The following is a 20,444-nucleotide window of genomic DNA, read 5'->3' as shown; positions in this document are numbered from 1 at the left end:
GAGGGACTGACAAAGGCCAAGCCTATGCAACAGATTCTGATCAGCAAGTTCTGTACACAAACACAGCTGCAATCCCAAAGCAGCACATGCCTCATTGCTCTTAGCTCTGGGGAAAGGTAAAATTGTCAGGATCAGACTCATGGCCTTAAACCCAGGAGCAACTTAGAAAAGGAAAAAAAAAACCATCACAAATGAACAAAACCCCACCATACTTCTTCAGGAGGCTGGTTTGACTGAATCCCTTCTGATTTGGACAAAAAAGACAATGGAAGCCTTTATGATGCTCTTCTCAGATCACAACCCAGTAGGAAACAAAGAACATTTTATCTTTACAAACGAAGACAGGCACGGTTATTTTGTACAGTATTAAGCTTGTTCTGCACAGCCATGAAGGATATAAGCCCATAAAGACCAGTTTCACTTTGTTTCTTAATGATGACCAGCTACCACTGATGTTGCTCACATCTGAGGGACAGAAAAGAGGGTTTGATACAGTGAACTAATACTACAGTTTAGACAGCAAAACAGGACAGGAAAACTGTGTGGTAAGACACACCTACAGAACTAGGTGACATAGTCTATTAATTTACTCATTAAAAAACATTTTTAAACCACACTGCCTTGAAAAACCTGCATCCACTTGCAAAATACAAAAGTCATGGACTTTCTGTGCTCTTTTCTGGAAGAAAAAACCCTGTGTTTAGTGACAAAGAAACAGTTCTGAGGCAAAGCAAGGAAAAGGTAGTGTGACAAAGACAATTAAAGCAGCAGACATGGTTGAGAACAGGTCATGTGCATGGCAGGCTTCAGTTTTTGTTTGGTTTGGGGGTTTTTATTTCTTTTTTTCTGGCTGTGTGTGTCCCCAGTTAATTATTTTTCAACTTAAGACAATGCTCAGAAAGCTAAGGAAGAATGTTTGATCCTGTAACAACACAAGCACAAAGTAAATTGATACACATCCCTTGTTCATGTAGCTTGGCTAATCCACCTGAAAGGTGACTTGACCCAAACGTTCTGTCCTGGATGTCAGGTCAACTCAAACCCCAGTTTATCAATTGCTTTAAAAGCAAAGAACAGGCAAATATGTGCTGTCACTTGAATGTCTCAAACATACTTTCATTAAAAAATATTGATAAGTAATTAGAATGAACACTGTTTGCTGCATTAATGGAGTTCCATTACATTTCAATCTCCTAATTTTCATGAGACTTCCTTATCCTAGAAAATACCCAACACAGTGAGAGCCTTTGTTCAGAACCCCCTTCATGATCACCTCTCTCTTCACATCTCATTTCCACTCTGGCCATGTCCTCATTTACAATCACAGTGAAAGTCCATTCACACTTCCCTTGGCTGCCTTTCTTTTCTTACCTGCTGTTTACAGACATGCACAAACTGCTTTTCTCCACAAATGGGAGCCTTTTCCTTTCCAAATACAAATGCCTAAAGCTCTGCATCCAAACTCTATATATGAAAATCTCTTGTAGCCCCCTTTGAACCAAGGAGAAGTTCTGTGTGTCCAATGTCTCTAGAGAGGCAGGAAACATTTAACAGCAGAATGGTGGTCCTTTCACACATTTGTTACTATCAATCAGCATTTTAAGCATATGTATATATAGCTGTAAGTCCAATTCCAAAGAGATTATCACCCTAAAATCCCAGTGTTTTCTCCAACAAGAATTGTGGTTCTCACAAAGAAAATCTGGAAATTTGAATTAAATGCAATGAATAGAGAATTTTAAAAGCTTAGGGCAGGAGCACTTTTTGCATGAAAACTGCTGCCTTGCTTGCTCCAGCTCTGGGCCAAAGCCCTGCCCAAACCAGCAGAATACAGGGAAACACTGAGGACACAAAGCTGTTCCTTAAGCACCTGAGGGACTCCTCCATACACAGCAATGGAGGATAAAGCAATTCTTGCAGGAGAATCAATTCACTCACACAGGTATGTAAATGTTATTTTTGACGTTGGCTTTTCTAGCTGTGATCCAGCTATTCCAGCTGACATATCCAGCTGGGATCTCAATTACAGCAGATCACCTTGCAGCAGCTGCTTCTGCAGATGAACCTGTAATAATTCATCTTTTCTCTATTTGACTGCTTTGGGTTATGACTGGAACTGCTATGAAGTCACTAAAACGTAAAATTTATAATTGGCCTTATAGCCCACATCCTCTGCTGCTCTATTACTATTTTCAAGCTCATTAGTGAATAAAACAGATGTTCTAAATCCTTTGACTTTAGTTTCTAGAAATTCTTCCCACCTACTCCCTATTTTATTGTGGTTTCTGAAGAGCCTCCACAATGAAGCTACAACAACCACTTCTGATCCTGATGTGTCGCTGCAGCCTCTCGAGTAACAAGATCTGATTTTTTTCCCTGTTATGCTTTCATAAAACTTCCCATGTCTGCAAAGTCATCCTTGGCCTTGCCTGTCATGCATAGCAATGAGGGAACAGTCCAGATGCTACACATGCAGGGTCATTCCCAAGGCCATTCCTTCCCACACTGCAGCAGTGAGGACAGTGTAACACCAGCTGTTGTATGGCTGCAGGACTGTATGGCTACATTTGGGTTCTTCCCTAACTGAACTCTTGGCTGTGCTGGGGTTACCTCAGCTTCTGCCAAAATAAGAAGCATCTCCAGCTGCTGCTGCAGAACTAAGGATCAAAGAAGCACAGCAATGCTCCAGCCAAGACACCTGTTGCACGGACCACGTGCTCTGCAAGGCCAGCTGGAAAATCCAACCAGATCCCTGTGGATAGTCAACCATTACAAAAGGATCACACCGACTCCAGAAAATCAAGGTTGCAAATGGAAACTCTTTTTCCAGGTTTTGGATTATTGGGAAGAAACCTTATGCATTTTAAAAGAAAGATCTCTACGCTTGAGGAATAATCTCCACACATGAGGGATATCCAAGTGTCAGGGGTGGTGGGGGGAGTATCCTTCCAGATCACCTGCTATACATGTTCACAGAACACCTTCTATGACTATAATGTCCATTGATTAAAATGATTCAGGATACCTTCCCAAACCTGGAATTGGCATTTACTGATAAATAAGGCAACTCTTCTGTTATTAATCTTGTTCAAGTAAATCCCCCATCCCAGTGCAATTGTGTGGGAGAGTATAAGGAAAAAAACCATCAAAATTTTCAGATTAGAGCTGCTGTGTTTACCTGGCATTATAACATCAGGAAAACCCAGCTTCCTGGTAACAGAAACGCCTCTGTTGAAGATCATGGGGTTTTCCCTTCGAATCTGCTCCATATCACCACGAAGAAGCTGAAGAGAAATTATAAGTCCTGGAAAAAACACAAATATGTTCATTGTTTCTGACCTAAGAATTAGATGTCTGTGTATACAAGGCATGCAGGTAAGCTAATGTTTTGCTCCACAGTTAATTTAAGACAAGTATATAAACAGAGTTCTTTTCTCCCTTGGAGTAATTTAAAGCTGAAATGGAAGAAACAAAACTGTTACAAGGGATCAGTTACAAGCACAGTATTATATTAACATACAACGTTAAAAAATCAGAATACTTGATTTCACAGACTGGTCACAAGCTACAGCAAGTACTTCCATTACTTCTATTCCTCATACACAGCAGGTTACAATACATGTGTGAACAATGCCACCTCTATCTGAATAACCACACAGTGATGTAGAACATCTCTAAAGTACCTTTAATCCTACTTAATACCATGAAAAAAATTAAATCTCACAGTGTATCAGTTCCACTTGTTTCTTTGACTGCTTCATAAAGGGGTGTTGATTTTAATGAAATTCCCATCAGTACCTCAACATGTTTCAGGAATACCGACTGGCCAAACTGACTTCAGCAACCAGCTCTGTTGTTCAGGGTACCAACTGAAAAACAGCTTGACTAGGAATAATTACACAGGTAATCTCAGTCCAGCTGTTTCCTCCAGTTGCTTTTCATTTGTCCCATACTACACCCCTAAAGCAAGGATAATGTATTGGTAAAATTAACAAGTCCAGCATTACGATACCAAACAATACCAGGATTGAGCTCAGCCCTGCAAGCTCAGTCTCACCTGCTGAGCACAAGCTACCAGCCTCAATATCCATGGGAATTACCTTACAGTATCCATGGGAATTACCTTCACACAGTCATTTCCCACACCCTTTATCTCCTTCCATGGCAGTCAGTCAATAGTTCTTTGTATCCTCCCTGTTCACTCTCCAGAACAACACACACCAAACCAAACTCTGGTCTTGCATGAGCCATCTAAAGTTCTGCTATTTCCTAAGCTTAATATATGGGCTTTGTGAACAATATTTAGTCACCATTTTGTCAGACAAGTGTTATAGTTTGAAATTGGCCCCCCTGAGAGGCTGGTGGGGCTCAGAGGTGATTGGGTGCCAGAGGAATGAAACCAGGAGAATCATGTACCTCCCACTCAATTCCTGCTTTCTTCCCTTGAAGTTATTTTCAATCCTGCTGTTTGGCTTCAGCCAAATTTGGCAAATAAGTGGATATCTAGATTACAGGAAGACTGTGTAAATTTTATGAATACTGGGAGTTGGGACGAAAAAAAAAAGAGCATAAAGCCTTAAAATGAAGGAAAAGGGAGGCCAACCAGCCAGCTGGACAGTCAGCATGGATGTACTCAAAAGGTGCCAAAACATGCACTTGCAACTGTCCAGCTAAGCAGGCAGAAGAGCACTGCAAAGCTCTGCAGGGAAAACACAGGCTTGAAAACCATGGAAAAGATCCAACCCTTTTGGATACCATGTGCAAGTGGATGTGTGTGTGTTGTCTATGTGCTACAGAAGGTTCCACAGCACACAAGAGACACACGTTCACGACAAGTCGGTCTTGACTATTTTTGCCACTTACAGAAACACTTTTTCATTTTAGATCCTCTTCTGCTATTAAAAACAAACTAATGAAAATTAATTTTAAAAACTGCAGTGCAAAAGCACTAGAGCAAATTTGGAAGTTCAGACCTCCCAGTACTTAACAAAAAGCACCAGAATTAATTTGTCATCTATTAGAGTCAGTCACTATAGGTAATAGAATATATAATTTTTCCAGCATGGTATTACATATATAACTTATGTGATACTTTCCCACATAATCCACCCTAAAAAACTTGTGCCCAGCTCCCTGCTCTCCCCAAAGGTTCTGTGCTCCCCATTCCTCTTTTCTACCCAGCATATCCCTTCCACTTTGTTTCTATTCCTTGCAGCAGATCTGAAGGACCAACTTTACACAAGACCTGGGAAGGTGGTGAGAGGAAGAACCAGTGAGCTTTTCTCCAGGGAAACATCACACTCGTGGTTTGAGAATTTTCTCACTCTGAGAGTGGGTTCTGAGAGGCCCAAATCATATTCCTGATGCTTAAATCAGCCTGCAACCCTGCCCTTCCCACAGCACAATTCCTCTGCCAAGCTTCAACCTCCTATTCCAGAGATGAACTACATCTTAATGAAATGCCTGAAATCATTATTTTAAAAAGCCCAAGGCAAAGGTAAAAAAGTTATAAGCAACTCAGGAAAATATTCTAATGATAACTAGTGGATAACCTGAACTGTAACAGGAGGAGCAGCAGGGAAGGAGACCGGCTTGACACATGGTAAAATGCCAAACCTGAAAAATGTTTTATTTGCTTATTGTTGTACTTAATATCTTCTGTGGGAGTGTGAACTGCATATTCCACTACAGCATCTCAATATGCAAACAAGTGAAATTAAGACAAATTCAGTATTTGGTCATCAGAAGGCCCATGAATGAGGCACTTGGTAATGAATGCAAAACTCGCTTTAATGAAGCACAACTGCATCCTATCAGCTGGTTCATTTGGAATGGCACAGCAATGATATCTCTGAATTAGCAACTCCAGACATCATTAAATGAGGTAAAAAGATAAGATTTACTTTCCATATTTATCTGTCATTAGCTGGGAAAGTAAAATCTCACATCTCAGTGAATTTCTCTGCTATAAATAATCAGCAGTTTCCTAAAGGGAATCTTCAGCTCTTGTCAAGACAAACAAGCACAAGTAAATATTTACCATAGTTGGAGCTGGGTGCTGTGTATTTGGTGCTGGACTTACGGATGATATTTTCATGGATCTGGCACCACTCATTCTCGTTGTTACACCTAAAATAAAAGAACACTAATTCAAGTTAAATGCTTTCTGCTGAACCACCTTAGAACAGGAGAGTCAGCTTTGGTGTAGAGATAATATGAAAGGTTTGGATGAGTGAGAGAAATCCCACGTAACTCTTGTTTTTAAAAGTGGAAGGAAACAAAATATTCCCTAATAGTTATGTCATTTTTATGGACACTCTGGAGCCAGCAGTGACTTTTCTGTCACCAAAGCCGTTGTTTCACTCTTCAGATTATGACAAGATCAAGAAAGTTCTGGTTGTCCTGTTTGAATCCTGTGTATGTAGAAAATGAATTTAAGTAGAAATTAACTACTGCCATATATTACCTTTTTGTTTTTAATTTATTAAAAAAGTTAAAATCAAGAAATAAAAGTGACATTTGAAAGACTAAATGAACCCCGGATTTTTTTAAGTATCTCAGGAATTTACAATGAGTCTTTTGCTTACCTAAGTATTTTACAGAATGCCTTGAAACATGATGCAATCTCCCCAAAAACCAGAGCCCAAAATGCAAGAATTGCAGTGTCAGTGAGAAAGGAATCAAGGAAACAAGCCCCACGTTCTGAATCCGTAGCTTACTGTCCCATTGTATGAGAGAGGGACATTAGACTGGGGGAGAAAGGCAAAAAACTGAAGTGTCCCTCTTTATTAAGCTTTTACATGAAAGATGAGCCATATAATCTCTTCTCTTGTGAAAAAAATGGAAACTTTACCACAAACAGTGCTATGGGCCAAAAAAGAAAGGAAAACCAGTATGTTGATCAAGTCTAACTGCATTTTAAATTCAATTGTGCTCTATTTAAATTACAACTGCAAGATTTAATGATTCCCCATGAAGTCAGCAATTTTTAACTCAGCAGCAATAGTGAATCTTATTTCCCCTGAAAAGCAATTGAATTAAACAATTTAATTAAACTTCTGTCCTATTGACTCTTAAAGGTTAAAAACAAAAGGGAAGCTAATGCTCTAAGCTTTCAGCTCCTATGAGTCTTGAGAAATAAGTCACTTTGCAAAACCTCTCCCAAGGATATGAACATTTTTTCCCTTTTTTGCTTCCCCCCCAAGAGTACAACACACCAGCACAACCAGGGTAAGATACAAACCAGCTACACTGAAGACATCAGGGATTTTTTTGTTTGCTGCATTATGTAACTGAAGAATAGCATGGCAAAAGGAATTAGGGCTATCTAGAACACACAGCAGCTGGTCATTTCTTACAGCCTCTGCATTACAAAACCACATACTGCCAAGAGTAATGAGAGAACCCACAAAGCCTGTTATGGCACTTACTGACATCCCCCCAAATGCCATTGTAACAGCAAAAGGAACAGAGACAACTTGGAGTAAATGAAATACAAAATGCAGACAGCAAAAGAGGAAAATATGGAGAAAAACCATTAGGAGTTACTTTCTTCCACTGTGCTACCCAAAAGTATTCATTTAATTAAAATGCTGATCAGGCTGTACTCCTGGGTTACCTGGTGCAGTTAGATTGGGATCATCCCACCTGAAACTTTAGCTCCACCTATCCCATCATCCCTCCCTTCCCCTGCACTGGGTTTAGGTATCAGACACCTCAGCTGACTGTCAAGAACTCCAGAATACACAAAAACCTTCCCACACTGGCCACAGGACATGATACTTTGGCAGGGGAGAGGAGCAGCCAGGCTCAGGTCCCCTGCCCCGAGGTGGCTGAATGTGGGAGGTTAGAGGGTACAGCCCTGTCTGTTCCTGCTCCTCTCTTTATGGATCTCTTGTTCAGAAGTTTGTCTAATCCCCTTTGGACCTGCTCACACTGCCTTGGGTAGTATCTCTTCCCACCATCACTTTTCTCCTCTTAAGGCTGAAGCTCCCCACATTCTCCATTTCCAATAAAGAAATGTCCCTGTGTCATTAAACATTTCACTTGCTCGACTCCCCCCCTTCTATAATGACTATATCCCTTTTGGGAGGAGACATCAGCTATCCACAGTCACTCAAGACAGGTCAGCACTGAAGTGACCTTCTAGAACTTCACAGGATGGCAAAGTGACTATATCTGCACTCCCCAAAACAATCTCTCAAAACCAAAACACAACAGAGCTGAGGTATTAATGGCCAGTACAAACCCCCTGTCAGTAATTGTGGTGTTCTGTGCTAATTCAGCTTACTCTTCAAGAAAAAATAATAATTATCTTCACATGGCCAAGGCATTAAAAGTCATTTATCCTACTGCAAATAATATTCTCCTAGAAGTAGAGGGATAACCTATAGGACAAATTCCATACCCTCCTCCCAGGTAAGAATACAAAAAATGCCTACCCTCTGATAATTTTTTAGTTGCTGTACCAGCCTCGGGAGCACAAGTTAAAAGAGATTTCAGCCTCCAGTGACTTATGTCTGCCAATTAACCTGAGCCAAAGTTATCCCAAAATCAACAAACCATAAAGATTGCTAAAGCCAGTGCTGTACCAGGTACCAAGGTGAGCTGCACTTTGCATTTCCTGAACACAAAAAGGAGGATATTCTCCCAAGTTTGACATGTAGGCCTGAAAACATTTGCTTGGACCATGTTTTATTGTGTTCAGATTCTACTTGTCCAAATACCAAATAGATAACAGAACGTACTCCTCCTTTAAATAAGAATTTTCCCCTGAGCCAGCCATCACCTTTTGAGGTTGGCTGGTTCCACAGCAGATTTACCACTTGGAATGTTTGCCACCCCCCAGCTGGGGACAGCAATGGGATGTACAAATAGCAACTATGGAATATCAAAAGGGAAAGGCATTCAGGCATTAAGGGGAAAGAATTTTAAGCACTGGAGAAGGAGGAAAAAAAGGATAGAAGGAAAATAGGACAAAAAAATAAAACTGAAAAAGATAACATGAAAGAGAAATACATGAAGTTTTTAGAGGAATGGTAAGATTAACACAAAGAGTAATGTTCAATGAGCAAAAACTTTCATTAGAGATAAAAATTAATATAAAAATAAATACAAAAATATGAAACCAAGTGATTTTAAAAAACGGACTGAGAATTTAATTTCCATCTCTCTTTTTAAATATTTTACATGTATATTAAAAAGAATTATAAAAGTAAACCTTTATGCTTTTACATAATGAGCTTATAACTACAGCTGTGGTACTATATCCTCTTAGAGAGATTTTAACATGACTGTGGGATTAACAAAGAGGAAAATCTCAATTGTGAGAAAGAAGTATTTTTCAGCCATAAATCTTTAACAACAATAAGGCAAGCAGAGAAAGACTGGTGAAGTAAATTGATTTTTTTTTTCCCCCCTCCCATAAGCATTCTCTCTTGTGGATCCAGCAAAAGTCTCACTGAAAGACCATGTATTTGTTTCAGCCTTTGTTAGGTTTTCAGTCTCTCAAATTTTTTCCAGCTTCTCCCTGTGAAAAGGCTTTTCTGGCTGGCTGCTGGCTGCCTCATTTGTGGCAGCTGTAAGCTTTAGCCAGATAGTGTACAAAAGGAATGCTTTTTACTGCTCCTTGAAAAACACAAATACACCTCCCTCCTTATTTCATCTTTCTGATGGTTTTGAGTTGGCCCGGGGCATGTTAGCAGTAATCAAAATGAGAGCAGCAGGTAAGAAAATCAGTTCAGTGCTGTTTAAGCATTCATATTCAATTTTAAACTTACTAAGGACAAAACCCATTTCAATTTTAGCCTACAAAGCAAGAAAAGGGGGGTTAGCTACAGGAATGTGCAAAGAGAAGATGCAAGAGATAAACCTGTGAACACTCTGCCATGAAAGACCAACAGCTATCAAAGCTGCAGAGGGGATAAGCTGGTGCCCTTCAGATAAATCCATGTTCCATTCTGAATATTTCTGCTGGAGGTTTACAGAGAACACTCCAAGCAGCAGTAACGTAAAAGAATGAATGCACAAGACTTAAAACAACCCAAGAGAGTGATAACAGTGATAAAAAATTACAAGCATCTGATTACAGAGCTGAATTCTGTTATGGGCTCTCCTTCCCCTCTGGGAAGGCAGCAGGGGCTGCGTGGGGGAGGTGAAAACAAGGGTTGGGGGGAGCAGATGTGATGGTACAAACCTGCTCAGGCATTTGGGCACACACTGCTGGCACTCTGGGTGCATGAAGGGAATCCATGTCAACAAAACACTTCAGATTAAGAGGAAGGAAAGGGAAGCTCCGTATGCTGTAACTTTTATTTTATCATTGTACCAGGACTTTGGATCGCTCCAAGTGGCTGTGTGACTTTATTTGTCCAGCATTTTAAAAAGCTTTTTCTCTTCTATTTTTTCAGTGAATCAGAAGCTAAAGATGCATGAAAAGGGCACCAAAACAGATATCTGATAACCAGAATGTTCCATTTCTGTAAACATTCAAGATGCTGCAGTTGCAATTATTAACACCACATCTACAAGGACAATATTAACATGAACTACATAACCCAAACCCACTGGTCTGAGATAAGCTGGAACTGAATGGTGATAAAAGGTCAAAATTATCCAGATTCGACCAACAGAGAGAAGAAAGATGACCATTTTCTTCCCTGTAATTTGACATTTCTGCTGCAGTTTTCATAACTGCTGGCAAAGGAAGAACGGAGGAGCTGACTCTGAGAGACTTTTGTTTGGACTTCAGAGATTTCTAATGTACGAAGAGAAATCCAAGAACCTTTCAGTGAACAGTAAAAGACATTTTTTTCATTTATAGTTTCCCTTGAAGGTCAGTTTTTCTGCTGCTGAATGCACTTCTCAAAGAATAACAAAGTTCTGTAACCCGCCAAATTATCTTATTACTGTGGCCACAGACCACAAAGCAGTGTCAGCTGTATCTCAGCCCATCTGCAAAGCAGATCTTGCCAGTAGTTATTCTCACTGACAAAAGATTTAAATATTCCCTGCAGTCTCCAGACAGTTTGTCTGTGGCCTCTTTATTACAACTGTGAGACCACATTTCAGAATAAGAATTTGTTAGTTCAAAGTTCAAAATCACAAATAACTGTAAGACAGATTCCTGCTCAGGAAGTGTTGATTTGAGTTTTTCGGTCACACGCTGTTGACTTCAGTTGTTCTCTACCTCCTTTTGTGGGTCACTGTGACTGGTAAGGAACAGGAGATGGAGCACAAGTAACTATTCCCTTCACAAGATGAAACACAGCATATTTCTTTGGGTTTGAGCTTAGCAGATTTTAAATAAATCACATTAATAAAAGAGCAGCTTTGCATGTCACAGACTTGGGCAATACTCAATAATTTCTGAAGCATTTCACATACCTGAAATATCTGTGGATAATATCCATTAGTTTCTATGAGCTGCTGGAATAATAAAGAAGCAAAGAACTTCCTTCTAGGAGTTACTCACGTGTAAACTTTGAGAACAAAATCCTTCTCTTCCTTTATTTCAGAGATTGACTGAAGCACGTCCATGATGCTCAACACTGCACAGCCGTAGGGGCGGCGATAGTGTAAATGAGGGGGCCCTTTTTTGGAGTCATTGAGTAACATACGACCTGTGGTGAACAGAAATGTAAAACATCAGGGATTGACATGTGGCCATCCTGCCTGTTGTGTTCCATGACCCCTCTGAGCAGGCAAGTTTTAACTCCAGCCTTCAGGCTGATATTTGTGCACTGGGTCTGATGGAGGTGGAGTTGGTTTTCCCCTCGGCAGCCTCAAAATGCTTGGCTGTGTGTTGGTACCCAAAGAGGTGTTTTGGTAGCACACCAGTGATGCTGAGCAGTGCTGGGCTGGGCTGGTACCCAAAAAGGTGTTGATAACACACCAGAGATGCTGGGCAGTGCTGGCACAGCATCAAGATGGCCTCTGCAGCACCCCCCCGACACCAGGAGGCTGGGGGTGGGCAGATCTTGGGAGGGGACACAGCCAGGACAGCTGTGACCCAAACTGACCAAAGGGATGCTCCAAACCACATGGCATCTGCTCAACAACAGAAGCAAAGAGAATGGAGGAGGAGAGAGGGACATTTGTGACTCTGAGGTTTTTCTTCTGGAGCGACCTCTACATGCAAGGAAGCCCTGCTTCCTAGGAAGTGGCTGGACATGGACTGCTGATGAGAAGTAGAGAATGAATCTTTTGTTTTCCTTGCCTTCTGCACATGGACTTTCCTTTTGCTTTATTAAACTGCTCTGACCTTCACACCCATGAGTTTTCCTCCATCTTATCCCCCTCCCCAGCCCTGTCCTGCTGTAGGGGAGTGATATTGTACTTGAGCTTGGAGGACATCTGGAGTCCAGCCAGGGTCAACCCACCACAACTTCTCACTCTTAAACTGCCTCAAATCCAGAGCTCCACTTGAACCTCCCTGACCCCCTGGGTTGCTTTAATTAAGGGGCATCACCTCATTTAGCTAAACAGAACAGTCAAGGGCAAAGTGAGCAGCATCATGTCTGGCCATCTTTGATTTGCAGCTCCACGACACGTATTTGCATCCAGATGGGCTGACTACAAATCATCTCTGCACTGAGCCAAGAATACGCCTTGTACTCACCCATCTGATCCACACAGAGATTCACTGTGGTCCCTCCATTATAGTTCAGAATTTACACAAATCCTCACTTTATACACTGTGTATAATATATATCACATATTATATATTGGTCATAGATCATGTTTGTCTTGCAGCGCAGGGAGGAGAATTCTGAGGTGCAAAGCTGCTCAGTGACTCACTTCCTATTATTAAGGCAGTTTTAAAATAGAGTAAAAAATGCCAAGGCCAGAAAAATCACTGTGATAATCTAAGTGAACTTGTAACATTACACACAATAATTTGTCCAGCATTTCCCACATCAAGGTTAATACAGCATATCTTCCTACAAGCTTCATTAATCACCTCAAGTGATAACAGAGTCATTTGTGGCTTCGAAGGCACATTGTCATTCACAGGACAACACACAAAGCTGTGGTTTCACTAAGCTGTTTAGACCTGCTGTACTTCAGAAAAGGTGTCTGTGGCTGCTAATGGGTGTCAGCAGTGACTGGGCTGGCAACAGGGTTAAACACCCTTCCACTGCAAACACTCCCTGGCCATTCCTCAGTTAACTGAAAACCTGAAAAACATGATGACAATGCACTACTCACTTGTTTACAATAATATAACTGAAGAAATTGTCTGCTATTCCCACTTTATGTTGTTAACATTTTAGGTCTAATATTTAAAACTATTTAATATTTAACATAGGTAAAATATGTACTTGCTAATTTCTCAGGGGAAGTACAGACATTAATAAATTAGATCCATTTAAACCTGTTACTAACTAATTATATCCTTTTTAATTTCAACTTTTTTCTCTCCAACACCTTCCATCTCTAAGAGATTCCAGCAATTCAACTCACATACCAGAAATCAAACAGTCACTTTAAACACACTGCTGGGCTAAGAACTTTGAGCACTGCACTATACTCTGTAAGACACATTCTAAATTCAACTTCTGTCACAAATACCTCCCATTCTTGCTACTGCAAGTGTCAAAAAGAATAAATGAAGCCTAGCCTGGCCTGGCTGACTAGTCAGAGAAACCCATTCTCCCTAAACTTGAGTTTAGGCATCTCCCTAAACTTAAGTGTGGGTTCTTCGAAGCACCACAGACTCCTGCAGAAGAAAGCAGACCTTTATATCTATTTGTTTAACAGCCTCTGATTTACTAGATGTGGATGGGCAGGTATGCTGCTGTCCTGTGCTGTAAACTAACTATAAACATCAGTAAAAAGACCTCATTTGAAATTTTTAAACGTTAAACAAAAAGCCTTTTTAGTTTGTCCCTCTCCCCAAACGTGGTGTTCGATCAAGTATTTTGTTTCAGACTAAGAAAAAACCATCACTATTAAACAGTCACCAGTACCTTTCTAACACTTAGCTCCATATGGTCTGAATGTTAATCAGTCTATGACTGAGTTTTTGAAGTGGTTAAATCATTACAAAGTCAGCTAATTAAAACACACATTAAAAAATACTCTAAAGGCACTGTTAATTCTATCTGTTCCAAGCACTAAATCATACTGTACCTATTCGGATTACATGGGCAACTATGTACAAGTCTCTCTTCATGTCCTTGCTGCTGAGGTCCTGGAAGAGTGGAAAAAATACAGACATTAAGAGGAACATGTTGCACTTCCAACATAAGTGCCTGTAACTATATTACACAGATGAAAACTCTCAAATTCCATGTTACAGAAAAAGAGGTCAAAGCTTCTAAAAGTGAGCTTGAAGAAAAGCCCAAAAACCAAGAAAAGGGGAACCTACAAAAAAGCAAAAGGAAAGCTGGAGTGAATGAGGACAAGTAAGTATAACTGACCCCGAGAGACATTTAATAATAAAGAAATAGATTAACAAAACACACATAACACTTTTCAATAATTCATTACTACAGCATTTTGCATTCACATGTTAGAAGACAACTGCAATTTCCTTGGCATGTTGTAGTTTTCACTGATAACTTTATAAACAAATATGAACATCAGAGACATTTCTCTGCCTTTTTTTTAAATCACAGGAAAGATCTAAGAAACATTTGTTCCTAAAAACATCAGTATTGTTTAACAAGTTTTCCTTATGCTACTAACCTCCCAGACAAGAAGATTTTAAACAGATACTATGAGAATATTCATCCATGTTTTAGACTGATGAAAAAAGGCTGCCCCTTTCTCCACTCTATTAAGTGCTGTCATCTTACTTTCAGGTACTGCTTATGGAAAAATTACCTGGAACAATCTCAGATAAAATCTTGTGGTTTTGCTTAAATGAACTCCTCAGCTTAGAGGTTTTAAAACCACTGTAAAAAGAAATAAGTGGAATTTTTATATAAAGGTGGGGAGGAAATGTAAACTGTAGACAACTAAGTTCTGCTATTCCTAGACTGAACCAATTTAGAATTAAAATTTGTATTTTGCTGAAAGCTAAAACACGAACTTTAAGTCACACAGCAAATTTCTTTCCCATGTGACCTGAGAAACCAATCTCAACAACTGAGATTATGATGGCAATGCAACCCCAGATTACAGTGACATGTAGCACAGTAAAATCTGGGCACAGTGACTGAGAACCAGGCACAAAGAGAATTTATTCTAAGGAGAGGTGTCGATCCCTTTCCAATCATGTTATATTGCTAAATTACAGCAGGCAAGTAATAAATTCATGGCTGTATCTCCTCCCTGTTTAAAAGCAGCACTGTATTTCCCAGGGCAGCATATGCAGGGAGTTGCAAATCCACTGTTTGGGATCCTGCTAAAGAGCAGATCGTGTCTCTCCTGAGCCAAAACATTACGCTATAAATGTCGTCCTTAGCATTTTCTCTGCAAGTTTTCTTCTGCTGCTGCACCAATAAGGGAACACACTTTCTAGGCTTTCTCCATCACCCAACATACCAGTGTAGCAGCATATGGTAGCCTTTATCTTACATGTCTTGGAGACATGAAGTTCCACACTAAGAGGGGGTTTGACATAGTTTTAATCTCAACAGTGCCTGACAAGACATTTCAAAGAGCAAAAAAACTTGGAGGTAGTGCTTAATGCTCTAGAGAGCAATAGATTCCTGAAAATATCTGTGCTTTGACAGGGACAATTTTATTATACTATCTGATTACCAGTTCTAATTAACAGCAATTTAAAGAACTATTTTTTTTAAAGGGCAGCTGTCAAAACATCAGAAAATGGCAGGGCATGAACATATTGATGGGTTCACACTTCAGTTGCTTTTCAATTTCACAAAAAAATACACTCTGTCACAGTCAAGAGGCAAGAAATGTGGGCCCAGATGGCCTTGTATTTGAGTTTGTGCAGCAGAGGCTTTTTCCAAGGCAAGAAGTTCTTATTATGACATGGACCAAACAGTCAAAAGCCCCAACCCCTGCGAGGAAGTTTTCAGATAATTCCTCTGCAGAGAATGCGTGCACATGACTTAGGACCAGAAGAGGACAAACTACATTTATTGTTTGCTTGTGTGCCATATAAATAAAGACAGAAAGGTGGTTTTAGGACTGCATCCACAGGGTGGGTACTTCCCACATCCTTCTGAGCTGCTGCTTAAATGATACTGGTTCACAAATAAAATAGTAACATTATAATTCTAATTGAATGGCTTTTTAGAAAATCAGTCCTAAATTTTCCCTCCAGTATAGGGTATGGAAAAGAGTTACTCTCTAATAATGGTTAGTTTTTTACAATGCTGGTTTCTAGAAATGTCTAGTTTTATGTTAAAAAACCCAAACACCATCACAACCACCTCCAGACCACTGGAATCAAGGATACCTGTCTGTCACTAATTAGTTATTTAATTCAGTTGCCAACCGCATAGGGTAGGGAAAATAAGGTATTTAACAAAAATAACGAGCTTATACTGTGAAGTTATGTTTCAATTCAGGCCCAGGAACTTTTCTAAAGTGTGCACAGGCTGAGGTTTGCTTGAGTGAGCTTTGATCTTCAGAGCAAACAGCTTCGCACCTTTGCTATGATATGACAGCAGATGTAAAACCAAAGCCTAAAACCAAAGCCTGAGTAATTCTGATCTCTCACACAGAGAGACAGCTGAACTCCTGGCAGTAACAGAGCAGGAAAAGACAGGGATCCCTTGAACTGTCTAAGATTGGGTTTCTTGCCTCTGGGAAAGATGAGTTTTTGAAAGATACTGCGGTGAGGGAGGGCAAGGAAACAGAGTCAAGATGAACACAAGCTTGGGGACAAACCTGATAATCACAGAATTATCTTATCTTGGAAGCATTTCCTAATTAAGAAGTTACGGTAAGATGGAACCATTGGGGATAAAATGGTTATTCAAAAAGCAATTATTTGTTTCTCTTTTCCTACAGACTTTGAAAAGTCCTTTTAATACATTGATGAAGAACACTGTATCAAAAGCGTGCCATTTTTTGCACAGATAATTTTTCTAATTATAATTCCTGTTGTGTAGAGTGTATGTTCTAGCAGAGTGAGAGAGTCTAAGCACCTACACCAGACAGAGGGATGGAGTCTGAGCACCTCAGAGAACTGATACTGCAGCAGCTTTGGTATTTTTGTACAGTAACACCAAAAGGCTACTTGGGAGTGATCTCTGGTCAGGAGAGGTGCTGCAGAGTGGCACTGTCTGCAATACTCCAGACTGGCCTTTTTTAGACTCCGTCATAATATGCAGCAGGTCTCTCCTGGGACTATGTTATGTCCCTGGCTGCAGTATATCATCATTTTTTAAAGAGTGTAAAGGCTGGTTTGAAGGTCACCAGAGCACACTCTTCACCACAGAGTGAAGCAGGACAGTTGTTCCAGAAAGCTGACCCAAAGTCTTGTAGCATTGCTGCAGATAGGGAAGTTTGATGGTTAAAATCTTTTCCAGAATGATGAACCTCATAGGCCTGAAAGTGTCAAACTCGATACAAAGCATCCTATCCTGCCTTTTGGGAATATTCCTTAGGGATATTCCATAAAGACCAGACACCAGAGCTGGAGCTTGCTCCCTGGGCACTTTCTCTTAGCAGGGAAAGACTCTTGGTGTTGAGTTACCAACCATGGAAACACTAAGAGCCTGTTACCTCTGCTGCTGTTTAACCAGCTGTAGCACTTCCTAAACCCCAACTGCTACTGCTGTCAGAATCCATGTCAGAGCTATTTTTGGACTGACCCACAGCTCTTACATCCAGATGGAGGTAGAACTGAGCACCCTTATATCTGGTTGGATATACTCTGTTCCTTAAGAGGAGAAATTTCACTATCTCCTTAAAGGAAAAAAAGGAACCATACTGGGAACCTGTTTCAGTGTTCAGCCCTGCCTGACCTTAGAGGGTTCCACTGCCAGAACCAAAGCTTATACCAAAGCTCTCCACCGTATTTTTTCTTCACTGAAGGTAAAAATACTTCTGCCACAGAGCTTCCAGCGTGTGCAGGAGCTAAAGGTGAGACACGATGGAAGGTGTTTATCACACTTGGGATCTGATATTCCTCACAGTTATTCTGTCATGGGCTGTTAAGTTTCAATGTCTCTAGATTTTCGTATCTGAGAAAAAGAGGCAGATAAAAACACGGTCTGACATATGATTCAGAGGGAATTCTGAGGGAATTTTAAACATAACTTAGTATCACTGCAGAAAGGGATTTCTGACAAGGGCATGTGGGGACAGGACACAGGGTAATGGCTTCACACTGACAGAGGGCAGGGCTAGATTAGACATCAGGAAAAAATTCATCACTCTGAGGGATGAGGCCCTGGTACAAGAGAAGCTTGTCCAGAGAAGTTGTGGATGCCCCATCTCTGAAGGTGCTCAAGGTCAGGCTGGATGGAGCTTTGAGCAACATGGTCTGCTGGAAGGTGCCCCTGCCCATGGCAGAGGATTGGAACCAGTCCCTTCCAACCTGAACCATTCTGTGATGCCATGATTCCATTTCAGTATAAGCAGTACAAAAGAAGAAGGCAGTTAGGTGAGGGGTGAGTCTGAAGAATCAAAAGGGAAAAAATCTGAGCTGACTATTTCATTCCCAAATGAGGAATCATCTGCTAGGAGCCAGACAGGTGTTACTCCTTCAGTCTTTCTGGCACAGAAAGTCAAAGACTGCTGGTGCACTTGGTGGTATCTGCTGTGCCTCAGGATGGGGTAGTTGTTTGCACAGACCTGCTGTGGGAACTCTGGATGTCACAATGTTCCCTTTATTCCAACCAATTCCTCGTAGCTCAACTTGGCTGTTGTTTCTGCAGCACATCCTGTTCCCTCTGTCCCATCCACACCCTCTGCCCCCAACCTGAGAGGGTCCTGCAACATCACCTGGGGCTGCTACATGGACACTCCAGTAGGCTGTGACAAAAGTCTGCCTGCAGAATTTTCAGGTTTTCTCTGTGTGCTGTTGGAGTTGTTTGCCTGCCCTTGACTCTGAAAAAAGTGCTTTGTTTTTTGTTCAGGCCATCACAGCATCTTCCTGTGCCCTGATATCTAAGAGCACAGCACATGCAATGAAAATATTAAAAATTTCACACTATGAGCAGGAAAAGATGCACTTCAAAGGAAGTACTTTGGATTATTTACTTAGCCATAAAAATAATTTAGAAGTACATTCATTTTCTATGTTAACATTTAGTCACAACCATAACAAAACTTAGAAACAGCTTCTGTTCTGCTCAATATATTGGAAGGGAAGAATTGTTTTTCCCCCCTCAGGGTGAGTGATCTCCAAGTACACTCCTGGAAGGGCAGAAGGAAGGGAATAGACACGTACTGTGAACAGAGCACACATTCGATCGATCTTCTCCGGGTTCCTGGGGCCTCCATTCTTGTTTAACCTCACCATAAACCTCTCACTGAAAAACAAATAACATTAAAAAATATAAGTGTTTCAGGTACACATTTCAACAGAAAAATGCAGGTAGGTATGGGTTTTATTAAAAACAAGCTGCAGTGGTTATTATAATTCCAACGTGTATGAAACAGTACTCACTGATCTTCCTCAAGTTACATGGAGTAGCACAGAAGACTTTTAATAGTAAGTACTCTGCTTGTGAAAACATTGTGTTGATGCATATTCATGATGCAATAACATTATTTTAATGTGAATATAAGAAGCACAGAATCTGAGCACATTACAACTCCTCCAGGCAAAGGCTAAGGCAAACTTGCTGAGGGCCTTTGGTAAAACTGAGTTCATTAAAATCCACTCAAAACTAAAAGTAACAAGAATACCAATTAAGCAATCTCCTCTAACACACAGTATTTATAGAGGCAATATCCTAATTCAAATACATTAGGATTCAATTGATACAACTCTTATCAGTCAAATTAATCAGCCCTTCTATGAATAAAACCAGCATGTATAGCCAGACTGCAAAATGAACACTCCTTACTATGGATGGTAAGACATGAACATTCATATTATTTCTAAAGACAGAGAATTTATGTGTAAAAAAGAGTTTGATGAGTAATTTTTTCACAAGGGTGCAAGACCACACCAAGTATTTTCTTCCTAGATTTTCTGGACCAGAATTTTCATCCTAGATTTTCACAGAAATAAAACGACAGCACATCATTAGATCTTCCAGCTACAGTTCCATTATCTCACAGGTCCTTTCCATTCTATCCAGTATGACTGTATCAACTCCATCAACCTTTATCTGACACATTTTCCAGTACTGTTGGCCTTAAAAATATGAAAACACAGTGTAGACACTTTGGCAGTTTGCTCCCAAAGGCCACTCATCCCTACTGTTAATCCACATGGATTAATCACTGCCTGATTTCAGTGTGCAGCCAGTGCTTTTTGTTACTCTTTCTTCTGTATGTTAAAGAGCCCTTTAGAAAAGCTCATTTCTTACAGGGTGGCACTGACAGCCCCTCAAACAAGTAAG

The 20,444-nt window shown here is 40.4% G+C and overlaps 1 protein-coding gene across 10 annotated transcripts in view; it reads right to left on the bottom strand.

Moving 5' to 3' along the window:
* The window catches only part of DOCK3 (dedicator of cytokinesis 3), a 131,480-nt gene that overhangs the window by 75,797 nt on the left and 35,239 nt on the right, over nucleotides 1–20,444 (bottom strand). For all 10 annotated transcript variants that reach the window (XM_029958198.1, XM_029958204.1, XM_029958199.1 and 7 more), the window contains exons 6-10: nucleotides 19,322–19,403; nucleotides 14,134–14,194; nucleotides 11,474–11,621; nucleotides 6,041–6,129; nucleotides 3,179–3,304 (exon numbers count right to left, since the gene is read on the bottom strand). In XM_029958198.1, the coding sequence (XP_029814058.1) occupies nucleotides 3,179–3,304; nucleotides 6,041–6,129; nucleotides 11,474–11,621; nucleotides 14,134–14,194; nucleotides 19,322–19,403 (506 nt within the window). The remainder of the gene's footprint in view (nucleotides 1–3,178; nucleotides 3,305–6,040; nucleotides 6,130–11,473; nucleotides 11,622–14,133; nucleotides 14,195–19,321; nucleotides 19,404–20,444) is intronic.

This window comes from Manacus vitellinus, unplaced genomic scaffold, assembly GCF_001715985.3.
Source record: "Manacus vitellinus isolate BGI_N305 unplaced genomic scaffold, ASM171598v3 scaffold_14_pilon, whole genome shotgun sequence".
NCBI lineage: Eukaryota > Metazoa > Chordata > Aves > Passeriformes > Pipridae > Manacus > Manacus vitellinus.
Note: the sequence above shows the minus strand (reverse complement) of the source record. Positions and strands in the feature narration are given on the sequence as shown.